A 25,866-nucleotide genomic window follows, 5' to 3' on the forward strand; every position below is an offset into this window, starting at 1 on the left:
TCTTTATTAGTTAGTTATTTAGTTTTTTTGAGACAGGGTTGCTCTGTGTAGTTCTTGCTGTCCTGGAACTCACTATGTAGACCAGGCTGGTCTCAAACTCAGAGATCTGCTTGCCTATGCTTCCCATGCTCCCAGGTGTTGGTATTAAAGGCATGTGCCACCATTCTTAACTCACATGTTACTGTATTTAAAAAACAAAACACAAACCTCATATGACTATGAAACACTGTTCTAGGAGAGTCATGTATTTTGATCATATTCTAATTTGGTTTAGTAGAATTATTCAATTACATTTAGTAACGTACCATAGGATCTTGTCTTTTTCCAAATTCAGACAGGAACTTTTTAACAATAACCATGTGAAATGCTGCCTGCAGATTCTGACATGCATAGTGAATGCTGTTTTACAAGTAATTCATATAGACTATTAATGAATGTCCTAAAAGTACTGGTTGTTAAGTCCTTGATACTTCAGCCAAATACTTGGTATCTAAAGCTTCCATATGTTGATGCCTAACCTTTATTGTACTCATTCTTTTATTTTACATGGTATCTGAAGTTACTGTAGTGGAAACTTTCAAAACTAGCATCTGTTTAGAATACAAGGATGTAGGATTTTGACCTGTTGGTTTAAAATATTCAGCTATTTAACAGCCTGCCTCAGTAACTGGCATCCGCCAGGTTTGTCAAAGACATTTTAAGGTAGCGTAGGAAAGTGTGACTGACATGGAAGAGGGGCCATGGTACAGTGAAAAGTGTGCATGAAAGATGCAGAAAGCTGTGTTCTGAGCCATGTTTGCAATTATCCCAAGCTGGTCAACTGCAGCCTTACTACACAGCTGTGGAGGGTGAAACACCCAATCCTCAGTTTCTTCATGTGCAAAGATTGTGTTGGATGAACAATAACATTTGTGTCAAAGTCTGTGGCATTTTTGATGATGTTTAGAAAACCATAAATGTTCATATAAAATGTATTTACAAAGTCAAATAATGAGCCAGGAAATTGTGACCAAAAGTACATTTCTACACTGTAACATGGCTGGTAACCTATCAGATTCTCTCCTGTGCTTCTGCAGCTTTAGTTTCAAAGTTTTAGACTTTGCCTATGATGTTCTTACTCAGTTTCATATGCTGATAATGGAGACACCTGCAGAGCTATGCTGCACGGTGACTTTGTTTATTCAAATATATCAGCTGTAATAACAGGAACACAGTTGGATATGTTTCAAAACATGCTGTGACCAGAATGTCCATTTGTTTGTCCAATGTTGCATATAAAGATGAATTATAGAGAACATTGCACCAATTACATTTGTAAAAGATTTGTAGCTTACTTATACCAGATGCTGTGTGACTATGGAAATTGGTTTAATTTGACCAGGCACAGCTTAGAATTGTTTGGTCATAAGTGAAAAACAATGGGAGGTTCAGTTGCAGTATCCTGTTTTGATACTGGCATAGAAGCTCGATCCTGGGAGTTGAACATGGGCTTTTATGTGGTTTGAAGGTTATAATTTATTAATGGGCTGTATAGACTTTCGACTTTTATAGTAGTGGTGTAAGGGAATTGGTATTTGTATTCTTGGTTTCAGAATTTAGCCAATTAAAACAGAGAGCACTTTCATAAGCTTATTTATTTCAAATAAAAACAAATTAAAGTGTGTACAGTTAAAAAGATGAGCCATTTCTGCTGTCATCAGTTCTCTCCAAGCCCAGAGAAAGGAGAGGGAAGGAATAAGTACTAGGAGGAAAATAGGTGCATGGACTCCACAAAAATGAGTGATAACATCCAAGAATAATGCAGGGATTTTCATTTTCAAAAATTTTCATCAATAAAATAACTGCTGATCTTGGTGGTGCACACCTGCATTTGCACACTGAGGCAGGAGAATTGGGAGTTTGAAGTCAGCCTGCATTACAAAGTAAAACTTTATCTCAGAGTTTTCTAGCTTTATCTTATAGGTTATTCATATTATAAAACAAGAATAGATTATCTTTTCTTTATCACTGTGAAAATGATTTTCCCTTCCACTTTGAAATGAGTTACCAAGTTTTTCAGATATGCTGCTATCTGAAAATACTTTCTGCCCCTCCTCTGTAAAATTTGATGCTGCTTTCTCTTAGCTTACATTTGTTTATCTGTTTCACCTAAGTCTTCAAACTTATTTACATATAGTTTATAAATTATCTAAGAATCCTGAATAAGTTTTTCTCAGTCTGTGGCTGTGTCCCTTTTTCACTTGGTGTTTAACTGTTCTACATACTGCAGTAGAGAATAAAGATGTTTTCCGTAATACTTTACAATCTTAAAGTTAAAAAATGTGCATGTCAGTGCCTTCCATGAAAGTAATCTGTTTGCCTCACCCTGCTGCCTGATGTTTTGTTTCCTTCCTTTGCCAATAAAGGAATAAAAGTGAAGACTCTCCCCTTACCTTTTATACCAAGATGTTTAGAACATTTTCTCTAAACTAAATGATTTTTTTTAATGTAACTTCATGGGACACAATTTTCTAGACTATTTAAGATCTCTTGGGATTTCTTCATGGCTCCTACCAGCCTAAGTTCCTTTTGCGGGGAAGGAGAGGGGTGTTTCGAGACTGGGTTCCTCTGTGTGACAGCTCTGGCTGTCCTGAATCTGACTTTGTAAACCACCAGGCTAGTCTCAAACTCACAGAGATCCACCTGCCTCTGCCACTCATGTGCTGGAATTAAAGGCATGAGACACCACACCCAGTGCCTAAATTCTTAATAAACATGTAAAAGTATTCTTAATCACAAATTTTACATCACTTGCCTTTAAAACAGTCTGCTTTTATTTTAAATATCCAAGGTACTTGCATCCTAAAAAAATGGTGTTAAAACTAATAATAACTATATGTATGGTTACATTTGTATTTTCTAGAGCAAAGGATTGTTAACAAACATTATAGTGTTTTAGCAGTCCTGAAAGTGAACTTACGCATTGTTAGTAGGCTTCGGGTTTGTCCAGAAACTTTGTTTCATATTTTTTTTTTTTTAACCAGATCTGAGACTGGCAAAGAAAACCATTTTTTTTTTATTTTATTTTTATTTTGCAATACAATTCAGTTCTACATATCAGCCACGGATTCCCTTGTTCTCCCCTCTCTGGCCCTCCTCCCCTTCCCCCCAGCCCACCCCCCATTCCCACCTCCTCCAGGGCAAAGCCTCCCCCGCAGACTGAGATCAACCTGGTAGACTCAGTCCAGGTAGGTCCAGTCCCCTCCTCCCAGGCCGAGCCAAGCGACCCTGCATAGGCCCCAGGTTTCAAACAGCCAACTCATGCAATGAGCACAGGACCCGGTCCCACTGCCTGGATGCCTCCCAAACAGATCAAGCCAATCAACTGTCTCACCCATTCAGAGGGCCTGATCTAGTTGGTGACCCCTCAGCCATTGGTTCATAGTTCATGTGTTTCCATTCGTTTGGCTATTTGTCCCTGTGCTTTATCCAACCTTGGTCTCAACAATTCTCGCTCATATAAACCCTCCTCTTTCTCCCTAACAACAGAGAGGGAGAACAAGGAATAGGAGACCATGGTAAATGAAGACCACATGAGAATAGGAAGAAGCAAAGTGCTAGAGAGGCCCACAGAAATCCACAAAGATACCCCCACAACAGACTGCTGGCAATGGTCGAGATACAGCCCAAACTGACCTACTCTGGTGATGGGATGGCCAAACACCCTAATTGTGCTAGAAACCCCATCCAACTACTGAGGGATCTGGATGCAGAGATCCATGGCTAGGCCCCAGAAGAAAACCATTTTTAAAAACAGGCTAGCCAGGCGGTGGTGGTACACGCCTTTAATCCCAGCACTCGGGAGGCAGAGCCAGGCGGATCTCTGTGAGTTCGAGGCCAGCCTGGGCTACCGAGTTCCAGGAAAGGCGCAAAGCTACACAGAGAAACCCTGTCTCGAAAAACCAAAAAAAAAAAAAAAAAAAAAAAAAAAAAAAAAAAAAAAAAAAAAAGATAGGCACCTATCTCTTTCCTGTTACTTTCTACGTTTAAATGTACTTAAATGTTTTTGTACAAATATGATAGGATTCAAGGATAAAATGTCTGTGATGGCTTAATACCTATTAGATTGAGTTTGAACCTGTAAGCTATCATCTTCTAAAAGCCTAATACTTAAAAACTGCTATTTCTGTATTTGTATAACATCAAGTAAAGCAGTGGGGTAAACACATCTACAAAGGAAATAACAATTGTATGCGTATTTGATTCAATTTTGGTGTATTTCCTGTGTTAAGTATGTTAATGATTTGCCTCCACTAAGAAATATTTTTGAGAATCATAAAATGAAATATGTCAGTTTTATTATTCTTTTTTATAGGTCATGGAAAATGGAAGATTTGCAAAATACAAGTATTTTACCCATGTCATGATCAATAAAACAGACATGTTCATGATAACAAGACGGTAACTTCTTTTCCTTTTCTAATATAATTGATAAGGGTGACAGGTTCTCATGTTCATAGTTTCCATGTAGCCACACTGATTGCTATAAAGTCTGATCATATGTTTAAGTTCAGCTTTGTGTATGCTTGTAGATAAACACAATCATAAATAAACAGAATTGGAAGTTAGTTCAGTATTTATTTCAACTATTTGACTGGCTACAAAAATTGTGTAGAACTGACCTCTCAAAAATTGTGTAGACTTTGCCCTCCCAATACCACTCCAGTTGTTGGAGAAATCAGCAGTCCTCTTAATGGCATTTCTTCAAAAGAATACATAGATGTACTGTTATTAACTGGGTATGCCAGTGTGACTAGAACGTTGTGTGAAGATACTCCCAACCATGACATCTTCAGAAAAACCTGTAGACTGGAGAACCACTGGGTCTTTTTCAGCATTTCCAACAGTCTCAGACTGGTGTACATGATGGAGAGGAAGACTGAAGCAAGAATCTGACTAGCTTATGTCTCAAGCATGGCTATTTCTTAAATCACTCTCTGAAAGTGTGTGCTATCAACTTAAAATTGGTGTCTCAACTACAAAGAGCAACTGTGGGAGAATGTCCTTTGAAGGAAAGATTAAGTAGAATCATAGATGAAAGGCATTTTTCTCATTTCTTCCCCCATGAAGCCTAAGATGTTGTATTTTTAAAATTTCTGATTTTTGACAATGACAGAACTTGATTTTCCTGGAAAACCTCAAGGATTTTCAGTATTTGATTCTTTTCAGTGTGATTAGAAAAGCCTCTTTCTGGCCGGGCGGTGGTGGCGCACGCCTTTAATCCCAGCACTCGGGAGGCAGAGCCAGGCGGATCTCTTTCTGGCAGAGGGTGCAAAGTGTATATTATTCTAACCTGTTACATCGTTCTTGAATATGTTCTGGTAGTTGGTTCTGTAAATGCTTACCACTCCTTAGAAAGAGCCTTATTTATATGACTTCAGCTCAGCTTTTCTAGTATAGGTCATGCTATATACATTTCCCACTAAGCATTGATTCAGCTACATCCTACAAGTCTTTTATTTACATTCTCACTCTATGCCAATTATTTTTACTATTTGAGATTCTTTAACTCATGGTTTGTTTTAGAAATGCTTTTATTTCTAATCATTGGAGAGTATTGTTATTTTTCATCTTTCTATTAACTAGTTTCTAATTTTAGTCCATTATGGTTTGAAAACAGATACTTTTATAATTTCCATTGTTTTAAATTTATTGGATTTTTTTGTTTTGTTTTGTTTTGTTTTGTTTGTGGTACTGGAAATCAAACCCAGGGCCACACACTTTTTAAGGAGACAGTTTACCGTTAAGTCATACCTCAAGCCCTAAATGCATTACAGTTTTTTGTGGGGCTATAGAAATGGCTCAGCTGTTAAGAATACTTGATGCCCTTGCAGAAAAATCAAGGTTTGGTTCCCAGCATCTATATGAAGTGGTGCACAGTCACCTGTAACTCCAGTTCCAGAGGATCCAATGGCCTCTTCAGGCCTCTCTGGGTACCTGCACACATGTGTACATACATACACTCAGGCCCACACACATCCACATTAAATTTTTTGAAAAATAAGATTTTAATATGACTTAGTTTATGAATTTTCCATGTGTGCTTGCAAAAAATAAAATCTTCCATTGACCTAAGTTCCTCAGTTCTCAAAGTGAATTCTTTCTTCCCTCCCCTAGTGGTGTGTTGTTTGTGACAAAGGGAACATTTGGACAGCTTACATGTGAATGGCAGTATAGTTTTGATGAATTTACCAAAGAGCCATTCATTGTCCATGGGAGAAGATTGCGCATTGAAGCAAAGGTATGTAGAATAGACTGTTTTTGATATTTATATTCTCTAAAATAGTGCATTGAAGTCTCTTTGATCTGTCTTTTATGAATGCTGCTTTGTCTCAGGATAGGTTTTCTGAGACAATGTAATTGTAGTATCTATAAGGGAGAAAAGGCATTTCTTTATTGTCTTTCTACAACTGTGTTTTCTTTTTAATGAACTTACGAATTCTGTCTATAGGAACGGGTGAAATCTGTATTCCATGCCAAAGAATTTGGAAAAATAATTAACTTCAAGACTCCAGAGGATGCTAGGGTAAATATAATTAATCTTTTATTTAAGCCTCATAGAAGCATCTCACTTTGAAGCCATATTTTGCGGGAAATAAATTTTGTGTAGGGCTTTTGTTTTTAATAGTTTTCAACACTCTGGCTTTTCAAATCAAATTGCTCTTTTTTATTTTTTGAGACAAGATCTCCCTATATAGTCCAGGATATCCTCGAACCCACCTTTTTCTTGCCTCTGCCTCTTAAGAGCTGAAATTACAGGTTTCGGCATGTTCTCCTGTTAAATGCTGTTATACTTTAGTTTTTAAAAGTCAGCAAACACCAGAAATCGTTCTGTTCTGGTGTTAATCTGTCCACTCCAGCAGAGAAAGTGTAACTGTGTTGCTAATTTCTTTACCTCACAGTTACAGTGGTGTAACAAAACAAGTAAAGAGACCAAACCTGTAGTCAGAAAAGGTAGGTTTCACGATTTCCCCTCTTGCTTGTTAGTAGAACTTGCAGGAGTTTCTTTGAAATGAGAGTGGTCTAAACTGAAAAGTACTGTACATGGTTGAGGGATCATGACAATTACAAGAAAATGAAGCCTATTGTCACATTAATCATAGCTAAGACACTGTTCTTGATGCAGCATTATATTGTTTGGGGTAACTCATTTTAAGAGCACTGGACCTTTCACTTCATCCCTGTGCCTCCTGCCTTCTTATTACATTCTCCATCAGATGTGGTTATCTACCAGTTCACTTGTCACATCTAGATACTAACTGCTCTCCTCCTACGTAACTTGGACCAGTAAGCGTATGCTATACAATTTAGCACATGTTATGCAATTTCTATAAAGATATTGTGATTAAAGACAACATTGACATACTAATCATAGAAGGGTGGATGAATTACCAAGAAACAGGAATAAAACACTGAAGTGTTAATGTATTTGTGACCTGGAACAAGGAGACAGAATAGAATATGCTAACTGGGCTTTTCTTTGAGGGTAGATTTTATTACTGCTTCAATTTCTTTTTTTTTTTTTTAAACTGGGCTATGTTTGTGTTTCAGTCTTGGTAAGGTGCATGCATCTAGAATTTATTGCCAATATTTTGGCACATAGCTATTCATAATAATCTCTGATGATCTTTATTTCTGTGGTGTCATTTTGTAATATCATTTCTGGTTCTGAGTCTTTTTATTCCAGCCAAGAGCTTTGTCTATTACTTTATGACTTCATTGATTTATCTGTCTCTCTGTCATTTATTTGTTTTGGTTCTTACTCTTTCCCTCTAATTTGGAGTTTGGTTTGTTGTTTTTCTAATTCCTTAAAGCACAGTGAATGGTTTATCTCTGTGTCCATGTTACTTTGGATCAAATTCTAGTCTCTTTTTGCAACATTTGGTCTAAAGTTGACTTTTAAGTATGGCTACTCCTGTTTTGTTCTGCATTCTATTTGCATGGAATATCTTATTCAGTCCCTTCCCTTTTAATTCATATATGTCCTTAAAAATGAATGCATTTCCTATAAATCACATATTAGATTTGGTTTTGGGGTTGTATGGGTTCTTAATCTAGTCAACCACACTTTCTTTTATTTGGAATATTTAATCCATTTATATTCCACATAATTATTCATAGGTGAGGTCTTAATGCAGCCCATGTGGAACTTGAGTTTAACTCTGTCATGGCCTTGCTTGCCCTGGTCCCCAGCAGGTGATAAACCTTGCTCTGTGCTCTGCTGCCTGAAATTGGGGGAAAGGTGGTAATTGTAATCAGCCACCTAGCATAGTCCATTGGTTCAGTGACCAGGAGTTGTTGGGGTTTCACTGTGGCATAGCATGGCTGAGTTTCAAGTCTAAGACCTGTACTTAATCAACTGTCATGGCCCTGGGGTTTGGGGGGCACATTTTTCCATGTTGAGTTGCTTGAAGTTGGGTTACAGTGTGGTATGGGCAACTCTTACCTTCCTTCTTAGATGTCTTTTTTTGTTCTCCATACTTAATAAGCAGGCATTATGGTCTCACCTAATTTCCTTAGCTCTTATGAAGGCAGTTTGATACGTGAGTAGCTGTTCAACTTGGTGTGTTTGTGAGGAGATAGTCACCAAAGGATCTTATTTAGTTACCTTCTAAATCTTTTAGAAATGAGATACAACTATATCACAACCTTTCACTCATCATGCAGATCCCACAATCATGGACATTGTTGATAGAAAGGTTTGTATTAATTTCATTTTAATAATTTCTAGTCCTTTCAACATAAAATTTTTTATCATGAGAGGATCAAAACTGCACAAAGATGTTTCTATGCTATTACCAACTACAAAATTGTAATTGTTCCTACTCAAACTGAATTCCTATATGCAAAACTGGTGCAAGGTGGAAAGAGCTTTGCAAAACTGATTTTTCAGACAATGCCAGTTGTCTAATTGCCAAATTATCCTTTTTCTGGCAGAATAATTTATTGTACTTTGCTTATTCTCAAGAGGTTCCTTTAATTCCCAAGATGAACTTCTAATTCCAAGGACCTTAGAGAAATACTGTTCCTCTGAACTCTGGACTATGTCAGTATTCTTTTCTATAGTATGTAGGTTAGCTATTGGCTATCAGTTCATGCCCAAACTTAATGTTGGCTTTTAGATTTCCATTCATTATATTTTTTTTCATCACAGGTCCATTAAGATTAATAAATGTTCTTTATTTCTCCCCAACAGTGGATCCTTACAAAGCTGGAAGAAGCAAGAGAACCATCTCCGAGCCTCTGAAGAGGGAGGCCGCTGCCTGAAGGCACTGCAGTTCATTCTTACAGTTCTGTGCTGTACCCTCCAACCCTGTGGAGAACAGGAGTCATTTCAAGGACCCTCTGCTTTTAGATGCTTTCAAACAAACAAAACAGAGCCAACTGGGTAAACAGCTATGTGATTAAAATACTAGAAGGTCCATTCAGTTTCCTAATCTGAATCATGCATATGGTTATGATTCCTAATATTTTATAAAAAGAAGTATTTACTCCAGGATAGTCTCAGTAGTGTAGAGAGATTGCTCACAGTCTTCATGTCAAACAAAATGTAGTTTCCCAGTTAACGTTGTAAACTTCTCTCATAGTTACTTTGTCTCCCTGAGGAGTGGAAAATGATCAGATTAAGCACTGCCTCAGTAATGACATGAAAACTTTGGTAATTTCTTCAGAATCATGAAGTTCTTTTTACAAATAAATATTTTGGTATTTTCCTTATTTTTTTAAAAAAATGATTTGGTTTATACTAATATGCAAAGTGTAACTGTGAAAAACAATCTTTTTTGAGATTGGACATAATATCCCTTAGATCCCTTAAAAACTGAGTATCATACCCAAAAAGGTAAAGTCCCTCCAGATCTTTAAAGCCTTGGAAATACTTTCTCAGGGGAACTCCATGGATTTACCCACTTTGTGTTGTTAATAGACGGTTGTTTTCAAAGGAAAAAATTAAAGCCTTAATAATGCTTACCTTCTGTTTACTGGTAACAGGAATTTAAAAATACAAAAAACAAAAACTCTTTCCAACATCTAAGCTCTAATAAGTTATGTTCTAGAATAAACAGCTTCTGTCATGAGTTAAAGTGCAAACCCTAAAATCTAACCAGTAACCATTCCTATTGCTTTGGATTAAGAATTTCAGGTTTGCCTACTTTATAGTTATTCAGGTGAGAAACACTTACTTAAAAATGCAGGCTCATCACTACAAAAATTCTCAACTCCATCATAGTAAAAAAATAAGGTTAAAGGTTTTTTTCCCTTTGGATTTTGTCCAAGATCTTTGCTCTTTACTATCAAAGGACTATTTAAAGTGAAACAGAATGAATGTCCAATTGTGAACTATTAAACAGAATGTCTTAATCGGTTATTGAATAACACACAGTGTTCAGTCTAGATTGTCATGTTACCAACTTGTTATAAAGTGTGTTGAAATCCAAGCGTCTGTTTGGTCACTGGGTGTTTAACCTGCAGGCTTGGTAAGCCTCTTGCTTTGCTGTAAGAGCTGGAATGAACAGCATGCCAGACTGTGGCTGCAGTTGTTGCTGCCCAAATCCTGCTCATGTTACCATCTGATTACAGATTGTATTGGTGGAGTCTCCCAAAATGCTTTCTCTGCTAAACATAAATTGAATCAAAAGATGACACATCTTTAATTGTTGTGGTTGTGTATCCCCAAGATGACCTTTCTTCAAGGTAAAGTACAAGTTTTCTCTGTTGCTGAGCCCCTCCAAGTTTGCAGATTAAACCTGTGAAGAGAGGTAGTTAGAAGGGCTGGAGAGATGGCACAGTGGTTAAGAGCACTAGCTGCCCTTCCAGAGGACCTGGGTTCAATTCCCAGCACCCACGTGGCAGCTCACACCTGTCTGTAACTCAGTTCCAGGGAATCTGACACCCTCACACCAGTGCACATAAAATTAAATAAATTCTTTTTTAAAAAAAATAGAAGGTTGGTATCATCTCCTTATCTGGAATGTTGCTTTCCTAGCATCCCAGTCACTGCCAACAGTTAAATACCTCATTAGTTACTTCTTTCATGAGTTCTGAAAAATTAGATTCATAACTCCCCAAGTGTGCCATGATAAAGTGCAAAAGTAATAGCTAGTATAGCAATTCTGTATCTTCTGGCAGCCAGCAGGATGTGTTTTATTACTAGTGCACACACATAGCTAATGTGCCTGTCCTCCTTGTTCCTGTATCAGTAAAAACTGAGAAATAGCTCTTGTTCTTTATGAATCAGGTATCTATCACCTCCTCCAATCACTCTCCCTGTGCAGTAGAAAGACACAGGTTGTTCTAGGATAATGTATCTAAACAATGAAAACTAGGAACATTAACTACCATTAACATAGATGAGGCACTAGCATAACGTTTTATAATTTACAGTTACATGTTTGATTCTGTAGTCTTTTTCAGAATCCAGAATCTTTTGAGAAGAATCATCCAGGAACCATAGTGTTCAGATTCCTCCAGTAGCTTTGCTTTCACAGTGTTTAGGGGAGCGTCCTTCCCTAGCATCTGGTGTCTTGGGGTTTTCCATGATCTCTATCATAATCCTATCCCTTTTTTTCTGATATGTAGTAGCAGTAGTATCCCGGTATCAATTCCTACCAAGTTTTACAAAACAAGAAAATACTCAACACTGAATTTCCTGTTCTTTGGTATCACCATGTTGGCTCATTCTTTAGCCTATCCCATTCGTTCCCTTGTATAGGCCTCTGCATTAAAAAGATCAAATCAAAAGGCATATGCCATATGTACTTAGAGGTGTCTGAAGCTATCAGATCTGCCTGTTATCTCGGATGCAACTGAAATCCTCAGTGGCAGTGTTTTTAAATTATAGGTCTTAACCAGTGGATCATGAAATCAGTTTAATAGCTAAAGATAACCATATTTTAAAAATGGAATAGTAAAGAAATACAGGAACAAGAGAACACATAAGAACAAATGTTCGCCGGGCGGTGGTGGCGCACACCTTTAATCCCAGAACTCGGGAGGCAGAGGCAGGCAGATCTCTGTGAGTTCAAGGTCAGCCTGGTCTACAGAGCTAGTTCCAGGACAGTAAGGACTGTTAACACAGAGAAACCTTGTCATGGAAGAAGGAAAAAAAAAAAGAACAAATGTTCTGTTTATAACTTAAAATGTTATCACTTTGTAGTGTTAGATTTTAAAAAATGAATAAAAAGCCTAAAAGACTAGAGCTATCCATAAGTGCTGGAACTGTGGCCATGATCAGGGTTCTTCCTGGAAGCAGGGTGGTTTGGTTGTATGTTTCTTAGGTAATGAAGAGCAGACTCAGAGCACAGTGGTCATCTTTAGGATGAGAAGTCAGGAGAGCTTGTTCTAGTGTATGAAATGTTTTACTTCCCTTTCCTCATAGACTATCGATGGAACCAGAAAAGGGATAGAAAATTAACTCAGGCAGATGACATACAAAAAGACCACAGGCTGTGGTAGAGCCCCCTCACTGTAGGGCATCTTACTCTCATCGACCTTCTATCTGGCTCCTGCAGGTGGCGAAGATCCTGAAAAACAGGTAGCTAACAATGTAAGGGGCATTATTGTAGAGCCAGAATACTCACCTGCTGAGGGTACCATACAAATAAATATCAGTACATTTTTAACTAAAAATACTGCATTTCCTCATTTCCATAAGACCCAAGTAGAAAAGGAAGACTTGCATTTCTTATATCAGATTCAGTGGATCCAAACTCATCAGTCTGATTTCTGTTGGTGCTGCATAGAATCACTTACCAGTCCTCACTCTAGAAAAGAACCCTTTGTCCTCTGCCTAATCCTTTGGGTATATTTTTGAAGTTTATACTTCATTGTTAATGCTAACCCGCTTGTGTTTTTTATGATCTGTTGTGTGTAGTGTGGAGGGGTGAGCATTATACCCAATAGCATGACTTTCCCCACTGACCTAGAAGGTGGTGCCTTGCTAAATGAGAAGGGGCTGTGTCTTACTCAGAAGCCCTGCTAATGTTGCTTTAATTAAAACCTTTTCTACTTTATTGCTTCTTTTGTAAAATAATCTTGTGTCATTTCAAAGTATTTTTACTTTAGCATTATGGGTTCTTGATTTTTTCTTTTTAAGCTTTATAGCATTTTTTTTTTTTTTTTTTTTTTTTTGGTTTTTCGAGACAGGGTTTCTCTGTGTAGCTTTGCGCCTTTTCCTGGAACTCACTTGGTAGCCCAGGCTGGCCTCGAACTCACAGAGATCCACCTGGCTCTGCCTCCCGAGTGCTGGGATTAAAGGCGTGCGCCACCACCACCCGGCTTATAGCATTTTTTAAAAGAGAAAAATTCAAGTTACCCAAAGCTTGACACATAAAAAATGTAACTTCAGATTTTATAGGTCGATATGAGTATTTTTTAAAACTTGTTTTTTATAGAAATATAAATGTGAGTTGTAGTTTAAAACCTGCTGTGATCCATATCAAATTGCCTTCAATCTGTCATTGAACATACTTCTGTGATAGCAGTGCTTTCTTCTAGTAAATCTTTGTAATGAGGACCCTCATGAGGCTATTAAAATAAAAATATCTAATGATTACAAGTGTTACCTACAGCAGAGCATGATAAAAAGCCTCAATGTTTATAATGTCATCATACCATCATTATCTAGTTGACTATTCAAAAGTTTCCCATATCTGGGCAGAAAAACATTTCAAAAAGCAACATTCTATAGCTTAGAATAGACTATTCTTAGTATCAGTGATAATACACTCAAGCCCACCAATAATTATAAATTATATTTAGAACTTGTTAGAGCGCACATGTATAAATTTTTTAAATGGTCATCTCTGTATACAAGTGTGTTACAATGAATGAAATTGTTGGAGAAGGTATTCTTTAAAAATACCTCTTCTTCCTAGTTTTTCAATTGTGCATTTCCATTTTTATGAACTGTCCAGACTAGTGTCGTAACTATTTTTATATTGACTTAATAGCCTGTACTTCTTTGGAATGTTTATTATTTGGTGAAAACATGGCCATTGGTTACTATGGGTTTTAAAAGTATTCCTCATTGCATCACTAGTTCCTTCACTTTTCTATTCCTTATATCTCTTATCTGTGAACATGACCTAATTACCTATTACACAGTGGTTGCCTTAGTTTTGTGTGTTTTGATATAAATAGTCTATAAACACAGGCATTTCAAATGTGGTTCTTACTCTTAAAACTGATCTTAGTCTTCTTCTTCCTAAAAATTGGCTGGAAATACTAACACTTGAAATGGTACTTATTTCTTGGAGGTGGTAGATTTCGATTGCATGCTAAAATGGCTACCCAGTTTAACCATATGTGAGTCCAATAAAGCTTTCCTGTCTTCGGTCTGTTTAGGTTGTTATTGAATAGAACCAGGAACATTTACCTTCTCATGCCTGTCTAAAATCTACCCTCTCTGTGGCCTAAGTCACTCCAAGAGTTCAGTGTCCTGACTTTTTAGTTGAAGTGGACAGTTTTCTAGACAAGCATGCTCACCATTAACTAATAGCTTGAGGAAATACTTGGTGAACAACTTCAGATGGCTAATTTTTTTTGGTAGTTAGGGTGAGTATATTTTAAATAGAAAGGCTAAGGGAGAATTTCTGCAGAAAAATTAATATGGACAGAAATCACTAACTCACCTCTGATGTGGAGAATTAACCTTGCTGTAACTGAAAAAGGTATTTGTTACCACCCTTTGATTTATTCCAAACCTCTCTTGCCCTGAAAAATACCACTTTCTTGTATGTCAACAAAAGGTTAAATTGTTACTAACTCAATGCTAGAAGGTACTTGAAAAGAGAATCCCACATTGTTTAATAGCCTTGACTCTGATTCTGTTGATAATGCTTCTTTTTAGATTAATTGGTTAATGAGACCTAGTTAGTCACCTTTAACCATGGCTTGTGATAGGGAGGGATAGCAATAGTGAATGTTTTGTTTTCTTTCTGTGATTTTTGAAGAGCTACCCTTTTGTCTTTGTCTCGATGGCTAATTGTTTAAAATAAAATTTAGCATCTATTTGTCCAGTTCATGCTTTAAGTAAAGACTGGCTTTCAAAACCTAATGCTACTTTGATAGAATGGGTTCACATTTGGAATTGTTCCAACAAATTAACAATCTAGAGGTCCAGTAACTGGGTGTAAGAAAGGCTTAGTTTAGCTCTAGGAGTTCAACCATGTGGTTCTGTAACAAATGTAGCCAATCTGAGAATGTTTATACACACTCAACTAAGTAAACCCACAGTGACTGAAAGCATTAAGGATGAAAATGCACATAATATACTAACCTTCTAGAACATGCAATCCAGCAGTGCACCATAGAGAAGATAGTGCTTCCCCTCGGGTTGGTATGGCTGACTGGGAGCTGCATCTTGCAGTATCTCAAAAGAGTACCAGGCCAAAAATTATTAGCCTGAGAATGGATCAGAATTCAAAGTTCAGTTGCTACTGGATATATGTCACTTTCTTATTGTTGTAAAAACTGAACCATTGTAAGGTGGAGACCCTTTGAAGATTGGTAAGAGGTAGATACACCCTAAGTGCACACGTAGCTCCCAGTGAGCAGTAGAAACAAAACCTTTAGTCTGAAGCACTCTACTTCCTAGGGATCAGGATCTACATTGTTTACTGAGCAGGATCTCCAGCATACAGACATAAATGAAGACTTATTTCAAAAGGGGGAAATATGAAAGCTGCTGAGTTGTTGGTAAGGCTGTGGCATTTTTCTTTTGAACAAAACCATCATCCACAAGCTCCAAGAAATACATCATCAGTGCTCCTGGTAGAACAGTATATTCTCAATATCCAGAAAGGCACAGCATACACAGTTCAAACATAGCAGATTTGTGATTACCATCAAAGTTTTGGCAAGGCTTACATGACATTTGTTAAACAAGTTATGCTTTAGCCATTCCATAAGTTTATAAGACCTGGCCATATGCATTAAGATACACACATGCACTATCTAGAGCCCATTTATCATCTATCTCAGTGTTGGCTTCACCACCAAATTGTGACAAAATTAGATATTGGGATAATATTAATTTGGCTTAGAAAGTTGACATGAACTAATTTTTTTTAAAGAAATCTTTGCTGGGGGTATAGCTCAGTTGGCAGAATGCTTGCCTAGCATGCACAAAGCCCTGGGTTCCATCCCAAGCACCACATAAACTGACCGTGGTGGCATATACATTCCAACACTTACTAACCTGTAAATATCATTGTCAAAATCATACAGTTTAAGACCTCTTAATGTCAGGAATAATTAGCAATAGAGTGAAAACTCTCCTGCTTTAAATAGGTTATGTATATGAAGACAAGAGAATCAGAAATTCAAGGTCATCCTTAGCTGCATAGTATGTTTGAGACCAGCATGGGATAGTTGAGATGCTGTCACAGAAAGAGGGAGGGAAAAAAAAGCTGAGCATGGTGGCACACACCCACAGTTCCAACACACACTTGGGAAGTCCAGGCATGAGGATCAAGGCCATCCTCAATTATATACCAGATGTGAACTGGGAGCCAGCCTGGGCTACTTAAGACCCTATCTTTAAAATGAAAAAAATTAAAACAAAGGAGGTGGGGCATAGACGTCTTTGATTGTGTGATAGAATGTTTGATGAGGGGAAGAAATGTTAGAAATGTCTTTTAAGGTTTATTTAAAACCATCATGCTTATTAAGATGTTTTAGTCACCCAAATTAATCCTAGAAGTCATGTGATTTTTAATAGCTGTTGAACATTTATAGTTTAAAAAAAAAAAGCGGGGTGTGGGGATCACAGTGGCCTTCTAAAATTCTAAAAACTACCAAACTCAAAATTTATGCCTAACCTTACATCCAAACAGTAAGAAAAGAAAAGACGATCAAGAATTAAAGACACTTAAAAGGGCTGGTAAAGCAAATATCTTTCAAGTTACACTACCCATCTCTGTCCTTATGGGCTACATAATGTCCTTGGAGCCTGGCCCAGGTGGTCAGAAGCACTTGTGGAACAGGTGGGAAGAGCTGAGATCACCCTCTGTCTGGGAGGAGTGCACCACACCATTTACACCAAGTTGAATTCCCGAAGGTTCAGCTGGAGGATTGTGTCTTTGACAGCAGCAAACACAAATCGGATATTCTCAGTGTCTGTAGCACATGTGAAGTGAGAATAGATGACTTTCTCTTTGTCAGGATTCTGGTCTTGATACAGCTTCAGGATAAAGTCCCTGGCAGCTTTGACATCTTGCTTTGGTCCTGGTCATGAAAGGAATAGAAGATACAGCTCACCACCATGTCCTCCCACAATCCTTTTTAGTATTACTGTTCTTATTTGGGATCCTTCTTAATCAATCGTACTTCATATCTAAGGAAAGTTTACCTGGAGTAGTTACTAATTTCACATGAATCTATAAAATAATCTTAAATATTCTCCATTTTATGCAGTGTGTGCATGTGTACATGCATGTGACCAGAGAACAATTTCATGTTATCCTCAGGAATGCATGCACCTCCATCGATAAGATTTTTCACTGGCCTACAGCTCACCAACTAGGCTAGACTGGCTGGACAGCAAGTCCCAGTGATCTGCCACTGGCGCTGTGATTACAAATTCTCACGATCATGCCTGGCTTTTTGAGGTGAGTTTGGAGATTGAACTTGGTCCTTATGCTTGCTTGCAAGGAAAATGTTTTTACCAACTGAGCCATTCCCTAGCTCAGTGTTTGGTCTTTTTAAAGTGTCTACTGGTATCTAAAAATTGTACTGTAAAGTGGTTTGTCTAAAAATAGTGGCCTACTTTTGTTTTCTAACCACTAACTTGTACAGACAGGCAGCTGTGGGCTGGGGGAGGGGTGTGGTGCAGAAACTGGTGTCATTAAATTGGCTTTAAAGTCTGACCGTTCTGTACTGCCAGGGTGTTTAATCAAAGGACTGGGAGGGGGGGTATGCTGAAACACTAACATGTAAATATCAATGTCAAGAGCACACTGAGACCTCTTGTGCTGGGAGTGATTAGCAAGCATGAGAACTGCCCTGCCTTGAGCAGGTTGCATACATGGAAGACTCCAGCACCACCCTGTGACTGAGAAGCAGATAACCTGTAATCCCCCAAAGCAGCATGTACTCCGACTGAAGCTGTGAGAGCCAGCTCTGCCAGGGAAATGCATATGCAGCAGAATGCCCCAGCTGCCAGGGCAACAGAGAGGGGGTGGCATACTAGTCCAAGCTGTAGACAGGTACGGGAGGGTCAGAGGGGTTTCCAAGGTGAGGCACCTGAGTTGGGGCCTGAGCAGCCAAGTGGAGTAAGCCACATGAGTTGGCAAATGCATTCGGACCCTCGCAGTGGCAGGTGTTGAAGTGAAAACATCATCGGGGCAATGAGAAGTATAATTTGAAGTGGGACCGTGAGAGCCCATCAGGGAGGCCCCAGAAAGCCATACTGAAGGCTGGAGCCTGCTGCAGGTGAAGAAGTCAACAAGGTTGGTGTGAGAGCAATGTTCTCTAGATACTTACCTGTGTATTCTGGGAAATAGCTAATTAGATGAGAGTACATGATTTTCTCTTCCAAAAGATCCTTCTTGTTTAAGAACAAAATCACAGATGAGTTCAGAAACCAAGGGTAGGTGATGATGGTTTTAAACAAGGCTTTGCTCTCTTCCATACGGTTCTAGTGAGAAACAGTTAGGATAAGTCAGAAAGAAAAGCAAGACTTGGAAATAGCATGTTAGAAGGCTGGGTGCATCCATAGTCCTCTCCCCTTAGGGTCACTGCTCCTAAGATGTTATGATGACAAGGATGTAGGTCCACCAGACTTGCTTCTGTTTGCCCCAACCCCCCTCCCCCCCCACACACACACACACCTGACTTACTGACTTTCTCGGCATCCTCTTTGGAGCACTAACTCTTCTCTTGCCCTAAACAAGGCTCTTGTGCAACTTGAAGCAAAATGTTGATGTTGTTAGATAAGATGTTCGTGTTCTGTAACTGATTAACGGGTGGTGAGATATCAGCTTCAAGTGGGAGTGTGCTTCTGAAAGCCTCACGAGTATGAGAACACAGGAGGAAGGAAAGCTCTTCCAGGAAGGCCACAACCCTGAGCCCTCGGGTGTGCTAGACTCTGGTCCAAAGGGAACTAACATTGCAGAGCACCATAGCCACACTTTACAAATGGATGTTGTCCCAATTTGGTGGATGAGCATAGCATCCCAAAAATTTAACTTTTCCCAAACCCATAGAGATTCGAGTCCTGTGACAATTAAGAACAGTAATTTTAACACATTTCAAAGAAAATACTAAAAGCTCTCAAGTTTGAGGGGGCAGATAACTGAGAAACAAGTTGTATATTGTGACAACTATAGTTCTACACAGCATTTTCTCAAGTATTTCTAAGGAAAAAAGCAAGAATTTTCCTTTAGAGGAGGAAGGAACCATCAAGCCCAAGGTCCACACATGCTCCAAAGGGATGCACCATGAATCTACTTCCCTACAAGTCCACATCTATGGAAAGAATTATCAGAGAAGTAACTCATCCACTTTTAAAGATTCTCTAAAGCCTAGAATTTTCTTTATCATCTCCAAAGAAAAAAAATGCTGTATGGCAGAGTAAGTGGATCCAATGCGCATCTATAACTGGAAGGAATGGGCAGGAATAGCAACTATTTACATTCTCCCCAAACACCTGTGATTCTTTTTTTTTTTTTTAGAAGAGACGAATATATTTAATTTCTAAGAATATTGGACTGGTCTTCTGGTCCATTGAGCATCCAATCCTTTGACTCTTCTGAGAAATACCACAAGTAACTCTTAAGAATTCCTGGATGTTGAGAACTCTCTCTCTTGAAATTCTACTTGGGAGAGCTAGGCAGCAGCCACTGTTACTCTGACAGCACAAGTAAATGAGTTCACCCTCCATTAATTAGCTAATATAGTGACACTCCTCAGAGAGAAGCGTTCACTCAAGAGGTCCAAGATACGGTTTGTTCATGGGTCATTGCCTGATCCTGGGCAGCACACTGATGATGGACATCCATGTCCTTAAAACAAGAGCCAAGAAATCTTGCTTAGGTTCAGAGAAAAAGATCATTTAGGACGACATTGCTATTCCTCAGAGAATAACCTCACAAAGTAACAGACAGTCCTGGTCACTTTCTGTCAGAGCCAGCGCCTTGCAGCTTTGTAAGAGGCATGGTACATGCCTGGGCTGGATCAGCCCCAGATGCCCTGAAAGAGACCCTTGCAGGGGAGTAATTACAGATGCAATCTCAGGTAGCTACTGAGCTGCTCCATGTGCTAGGCACCTCTGCCCTGACAACTCAGCTAGGAACCTAGTTTGGGAGTGCCATTCTCTGGAGGCTGAAGTGTCTGCTCAGATGTTACGTTAGAAACAGTATCACTTGAGCTGGGGATACCTAGCATGATGAAGCTGGGAATTCAATCCATGCAGTGGCACACACGTATAATCCCAACACGTAGGAGGTGTAGTGTAAGGCTAGAGGATCAGAAGCTGAAGGTTACCCTTTGCTTCATAGCTAGTTTGAGGCCAGCTTAGGCTACACAAGACCCAGTTTTGAAAGGAGTGGGACGGGGAGAATTGTTAGACAATAATTGCATGTATTAGGGTCTCTGAAGGGACTTAGAAATGAAACTAACCCCATTGGAACCCAGTAAATATAACTAACGCAGGACCCAAAAGGCAGTATTTTTCCAACATGCCACCAGCAGTAAGAATTTCATCTTTGTGTGTGTGCAGGTTGGATTTTTACACAGTTTCTAAGGGCTAGCTTGGTAAACTGAGCACCCCTGACCCAGTCCCAGGACTATCTGCTTTTTCCTGGTTTCCATCTTTCATGACCATCACATTTACTTTGGGGAGCTTTGTGAACATCCTTGCTCTCAGACCATAGCCACCATCAATCAACTAAGCCACCTAATCAATTAATTTCCTAAGGCTCCTTAGGAAATTCTACTGGGCAACTACATTGGATCCAGAGTTCTGGTCCACGACTCTTGGTATGCGGTAGGCTGCATCATCTAAGTTAGTCACATAAAGATTAAGTCTCCGGTTTGTTTGTTTGTAGGTTTTGTTGTTTGTTTCTTGTCTTGTTTGGTTTGGGTTTTAAGAGTATGTAGCCTTGGCTGGCCTCTGCCTGTCTTTGTCTCCTGAGTGCTGTAATTAAAGGCATGTGCCACCAAACCTGGCTCTGAAATCTAATGATGTCTATCTCAGGATGCATTTGGTTAAGTGACATGTGACAGTATTTAACTTACAGGGGACTTTGGAAATGGGTCTGCAGAGCACCAGTAGGTTGCATGAGCAACAAACACCTGAGTGCTGGCTGGAGAAAGAAAGTCTATTTCCTCACCAAGCTAGCTTCTTGAAAATTGAAGAAATAAGACTGTCTTCCACAGTTATCACCCCCAACCCCACCCTTAACAGCATGCCTCTAAGGTCCAAACCCCCAGCATACCTCATTGTCACACTCAGCCAGAACTTGATCATATTCACTCAGAGCCACCAAGAAAATGATGGAGGTGACACTCTCAAAGCAGTGAATCCATTTCCGTCGTTCAGATCGCTGGCCACCAACATCCACCATCCTGCTCAACAGAAGTGGATGGTCAGAGGTTGGAATGCACAACTCCAAGGGGAGAGACACAAGCCATTACACCATGGAGTTAGTAGCTTTAGGATCCTCGGTGATTTTTAGAGGGAAGGAGCTCTTAAGGTTAGTGTGTTAGAACAGTGGTGCCTTGGGCAGTGGAGAACTATTGGTGGTTTCCAAGCAAAAGACTCAGATGGAGCCTGCCTGGAGATACTGGGTAAGAACTTGCTCCCGAAGTCCTTTACTCCAACCACCCATATGGAGTCCTAGGACACAAAAGGGACAAAGGCAAGCCATCTTCCTGGTACCTCTGCTTTCTTCTGGTCCTATATTTAAATGTATAATTTGTATTCTGTTTTTTAGGGCTATGTGTGTGTGTGTGTGTGTGTGTGTGTGTGTGTCACAAGTACATGAGTGCAGGTGCCTCAAGACCAGAAGAGGTCATTGGCTGCCCTTAAGCTAGAGTTACAGACTGCTGTGAGCCACTCAATGTAGGTGCTGGTAGCTGAACGCTACTAGCTACTGAGCCACCCCTCTGCCATGTCACTGAGGCCCACTGTTCTAGACAAAATGCAGGCTCACTATTACCAGGTCTGTGGGTATTTTAGGGAAACCTAGTAGGTTTTAAGTAAAACATCTGTTTGTAAGTGTTGGTGCAGGTATTTATTCTAATGCTATGGCAGACTCTATGGGTCAGATAGTGAACGTTAACTGCCAGGTCACCCACCACCCCGGCACCCTCACCCCATCCACACACCAATTCTGAAGACCCCAAACCAGTGTGGCAAGATGGGCCATAGGCTCACTGAGGCTCCCAATACTACCATCTAGAAGGGTGTCTTTGAGTCAGGTTCTTTGAGTCAGTGCAGACATGCCTGCAATGCTATATGCATGCTGCTTGCCTCATGTTGCAGAGGGGAATAGAGCTAGGATAGAAAGCACACATATCAATAGACTTAGCATGAAGACATTTTACAAAGATCTCGACTTCAAGCATCAGAATTCTTCAGAAAGATTGCATGGGGGCGGTGCCACAGGCTGCAAGGTATCACCAGCAGGCATTTAAACCCAGTTCTATGGCTCTGGAAAGGCAAAACTTGTTCACTAAAGCTTTGGCAAACTCTCATTCTGAGGTGTTTGGGAGGTTGCAAGCAGCCTTCGAAGTTGAAAAGGTTTAAATCCATAGGTCAGCCCAGAAGAAAACAACCATTAAATTAGACATATATAACAAAAATGCAGAGAGTATTTTTATACCACCACCACCTCGGGCCCCCCCCCCCCCCCCCCCCGTGTGACAGCACTGAAGGAGTGCTAATACGGAACTGTAATATTGGATTAGATGTGGGAGAGCTAAAATGTGTATAATGATCATCATCAGAAAGGATAGAGGAATAATAGATAAGAGCTTTGAGGAGTTGGAGAGGTGGTTCAGTAGTTAGAGCTCATTACTTTTGCAAAGGACCTGAGTTCAGTCCCAGCACCCACATGGTGGTTCATTACAACCCATAATTCCAGTCCCAAGGGATCCAATGCCCTCATCATCTCCAAGGGTCCCTGCACACACTTGGTATACATACATATACACTGAGGCACACACACATACACAAAATAATTTATAAGGGTGCTTTGAAATTTTCAGTGTTTTGTAAATGACCTGTTATTTATTTTTCAAATACAAAGTTCAGTAAAGATCTGTTCATCCTAAGAGTGTTATAGACATGCATACATTTTACACAGCTATAAGTACTCCATATATATTATAAACTTAATACACACTTTTTTCAAATTTATTTATTTTAATGTGCATTGGCATTTTTGCCATGGGTGTAGGGTCCCCTGAAACTGGCATTACAGACAGTTCTGAGCTGCCATGTGGGTGCTAGGAATCAAACCCGGGTCCTCTGGAAGAGCAGTCGGTGCTCTTAACCACTGAGCCATCTCTCCAGCCCAATATACACTTTTATATTTATGGTTTTTCTTTAAGGATAAATCTCAGACAAGGTAATAAGGGAAAGAGAAATCTTATTCAAAATTAGGAAAAAGACTTCAGTAGACTGTGTGGTCACAGGAGTGCCCATCTGTGTGACTACACATAAGAAGGCTTTTCCCTGGTAGGAAGAGCCCAAAAATCCCTCTGTTGTAGAGCTTGAGACCCCAGAAGGTTATCTAGACCTAAGAGCTGCTTAGGAATCACACACCTAACACCCCACTTCAGGATGTTTCCCCTGAATAGACTGATCCTTAAAGGCCTTTGTCTGGGAGACAGACTTACCGAAAGATGATGTTTTCCAAGTCAAATGGGTACTCTATGATGCCGGTGGTGGGCACTCGAACACGAAGCACATCCTGTTGTGTTGGCACGAAAGAGGGCATGGCGATTCGGTCAATGTCAGTCAGGTAACTGAGATATGAAAGAGTTGAGATGCTGAGGCTCCATTGTAAGAGAGAAAAATAGCTTTCCTTGCTCAAGGGAAGTCCTCGCTGGCCACAGAGCCCCCACAAGACTTGGAGGCCAGCAGTAACATTCAAAGGTGACTATGCTAGGCCTCTTTCCTCCCAAGACCATTCTGAAGATCTCGGGACTAAGAAGCACATCTGCGAGCCTTCTGCGAATGCATGTCACTCCATCCAGGTCCCAACTGCATCATCTCTGTGACCATGGAGGAAGCAGCAGCCTAGAGGCTGTGGAGGTAGGAGATGACACTGGCCCTTACCCAACAGACCTGCCCACCTGCCTTCATCCAAGAATGTCACATAAAGTAGACACTGTAGGGTAAAGGGGCTGGCCAAAGAAACCCACCCTGGCCCTGAAACCAGAGCCAGTGAAAGAAATCCACCCTGGGCCTGAAACTAGAGCCAGTGAAAGAAATCTACCCTGGGCCTGAAACTAGAGCCAAAAGGCTAAAAAGGGCCAGTGAAACTTGGCCCTGAAACCAGAACCAAATCTGCCCCAACCAACTGAAAACGAAACCAACTAATTCCTGAGCAGGAAAATCAACCAATCCCTGAGCACAAAATCTAGCCAATCTGAGTTTATCCAAGCTCAAGGGGATCAAAATCTGACCAATTCCCTCCATGGAAAAACTCCTCCCCTAAGAAGTCCTATGCAAGCCCCTCTGACTCTTCAGTTAGCAGCTGTCGTTCTCCACCCTGGCGAGGCAGCCACTTTCCTGAACTACTCCTTCCCAAATATACCTCTTGAAAGAGTTTGGGTGAAGCTCATCTTTCATCAGCATGGAGCAGAATCTCTGCTGGGAAGCTAGCTCCCTTAGGGGAGCAGAGCAGAGTAGAGTAGAAGGAACTGACACCTCTGCTGGGAAACTCCCTTGGGAGCTGGGCAGAAGTAACAACTTTTCACCAGAGCTGGAGTAAAATGCTACATTTCTGCAGGGATTTTGCCCTTAGCAGAGTGAAACAGAAGAAGCCACATCTTAGGCTAGAGCTGAGAAGAAATGGATACCACTACTGGGAAGCTCCCTTGGGAGTGGAGCAGAGCTCAGCTGTAACAGCTCTGTCTTAGAGAGGAGCAAAATTGCCACATTGTGCAGAGAGACCATCCCCCACCATCCCCTAGCTTCAGGTATGGCCTGACTTCCCGACAAGTTAGGATACCTCTCCCTCTGGAGCTGTAACACTTGCAGACACTGTTCTCTGAAGGCTCTGATCAGTAAATTAAGAGCAGCTTCTATGAAAACATGGTTGTCGAACAGGCCATGGAAAAATTCCCTCAAAATAAGATAACATTTTCCTGTTAAGCACACTGGGAAATGAGACATCTAAAATAATTCAAAATTTGTCACACATTATTTGGGACTGTGTAAAGTCCTGACTTTAAAATACATGAAATTTTTTTTCTAAAGTCAAATGAAAGAATGTCTTTAAAATATGCTTCACCAGGCAGTGTAGCGCAGTTTTTAGAGTGCTTGCCTAGCATGCATATCGCACTGGGTTTAAACCCCAGCACCTCCTACAACAGATATGGTGGCACATGCCTGCAATCCCAACACTCAGGAGGTAGAGGTAGAAGGATCAGAAGTTCAGGGTCCTGTTGAAATACATGGAGAATTCAAGGACAGCCTAGGCTAGAGACTGTGTCTTCAAAACTTGCTTGATTACTGTAAGTCCTTACAGAAGACCCCAGGCAGCAATGGAGTTGGTGGCTCTGCTGCTTTCTCTAGCACAATCTAAATATCCAGGGATGAGCAGGTCAGCCTAGGGATGGACTCACTAACTTCAAACTGCTGGGCCGCTCCCA

At 40.0% G+C, this 25,866-nt stretch overlaps 2 protein-coding genes across 3 annotated transcripts in view; one reads left to right on the top strand and one right to left on the bottom strand.

Moving 5' to 3' along the window:
• Positions 1-14,375, top strand: part of Vps13a (vacuolar protein sorting 13 homolog A) — a 216,783-nt gene extending 202,408 nt beyond the window's left edge. Inside the window, exons 69-72 of one of the 2 annotated variants that reach the window (XM_052713819.1) lie at positions 4,355-4,440; positions 6,157-6,280; positions 6,491-6,565; positions 9,236-14,375. In XM_052713819.1, the coding sequence (XP_052569779.1) occupies positions 4,355-4,440; positions 6,157-6,280; positions 6,491-6,565; positions 9,236-9,286 (336 nt within the window). In that variant the 3' untranslated portion in view covers positions 9,287-14,375. Of the gene's footprint in view, positions 1-4,354; positions 4,441-6,156; positions 6,281-6,490; positions 6,566-9,235 lie in introns of those variants that run through there. The other variant, XM_052713820.1, reaches the window with a different exon arrangement.
• A 1,430-nt stretch (positions 14,376-15,805) lies between these two features.
• The window catches only part of Gna14 (G protein subunit alpha 14), a 165,305-nt gene continuing 155,244 nt past the window's right edge, over positions 15,806-25,866 (bottom strand). Inside the window, exons 4-7 of the mRNA XM_052713825.1 lie at positions 23,884-24,012; positions 21,477-21,606; positions 18,523-18,676; positions 15,806-17,265 (exon numbers count right to left, since the gene is read on the bottom strand). Of these exons, the coding sequence (XP_052569785.1) occupies positions 17,075-17,265; positions 18,523-18,676; positions 21,477-21,606; positions 23,884-24,012 (604 nt within the window). The 3' untranslated portion in view covers positions 15,806-17,074. The remainder of the gene's footprint in view (positions 17,266-18,522; positions 18,677-21,476; positions 21,607-23,883; positions 24,013-25,866) is intronic.

Source organism: Peromyscus californicus, unplaced genomic scaffold, assembly GCF_007827085.1.
Source record: "Peromyscus californicus insignis strain IS unplaced genomic scaffold, ASM782708v3 Scaffold_4__1_contigs__length_199733344, whole genome shotgun sequence".
Lineage (NCBI taxonomy): Eukaryota > Metazoa > Chordata > Mammalia > Rodentia > Cricetidae > Peromyscus > Peromyscus californicus.